General features: G+C 49.8%; 1 protein-coding gene across 1 annotated transcript in view; it reads right to left on the reverse strand.

The window, feature by feature from the left end:
- LOC118411659 (coiled-coil domain-containing protein 177-like) overlaps nucleotides 1–815 on the reverse strand; it is a 7,852-nt gene that overhangs the window by 4,994 nt on the left and 2,043 nt on the right. The window contains exon 2 of the mRNA XM_035814137.1: nucleotides 52–810. Within this exon, the coding sequence (XP_035670030.1) occupies nucleotides 115–810 (696 nt within the window). The 3' untranslated portion in view covers nucleotides 52–114. The remainder of the gene's footprint in view (nucleotides 1–51; nucleotides 811–815) is intronic.

The following is an 815-nucleotide window of genomic DNA, read 5'->3' on the forward strand; positions in this document are numbered from 1 at the left end:
TACCGCCTTCACGCGTAGTACCCGCATTATCTGATATCTGTTTATAACAAGATGATGAAGTCCACATGAACTTTTAGATTTGATGAACGGGAACAGGTTAGCAAAGGTGGCACACTAACCTATTTGGAAGGTGGACACATTTTTGTTGCCAGTAAAGATACCACTTCCCATGCGTGCCACTCTCTCGGCTTCCTTAGCCATCTTGTCAAAGGTGCGTCGACCGTATTCATTTCGCACTTTATCCCGTAGTGACGCGGACCTATGTGCCTTCTGTCTGGACCGCTGCACGTGGGCTTCTCTCTGCTCGTGGTGGGACTGACTTTTCATGTCTTTCCTGACGATTGTTTGGGTAACCTCCTCCCGATACTGCGAGTCTTCTGTCATGACGCGCTCCAGATTTTCTCTTTGAAGTCGCTCCTTCTCCGCTCGGATCACAGCAGCGCGCGCTGCCTTGTTCTGAGCCGTTTGTGACGAGATTTCATGTGCCCGTTGGAAGGCAGCCTCCTTTTCCGCCACGGTAGCCTCAGCCCATTGCTGCATCTCCTGGTCCCGTTGCTCTCGGACTCTTCTACTGCGCTCCAACTGCTGCTTTTCTTCAAGAGACTTTGCTTTGAGGCTGAGATCTCTACGCAACATTTGTTGTTGGTAATTTTTCTCAAATACGGTATGTTTTGACTCTAGGTCTCCCCGCAGACTTTCTAATTCCTGTTGTCGTTGATGATCGACTGCGGTTTTTCGCCGCTCGTATAAAGCCACCTCAGTGGCATTTTTCACCGCACTCGGTGATGTTCGAGATGCCTGCGTTTCATTCTCGT

The sequence above is a fragment of the Branchiostoma floridae genome, chromosome 3 (assembly GCF_000003815.2).
Source record: "Branchiostoma floridae strain S238N-H82 chromosome 3, Bfl_VNyyK, whole genome shotgun sequence".
NCBI lineage: Eukaryota > Metazoa > Chordata > Leptocardii > Amphioxiformes > Branchiostomatidae > Branchiostoma > Branchiostoma floridae.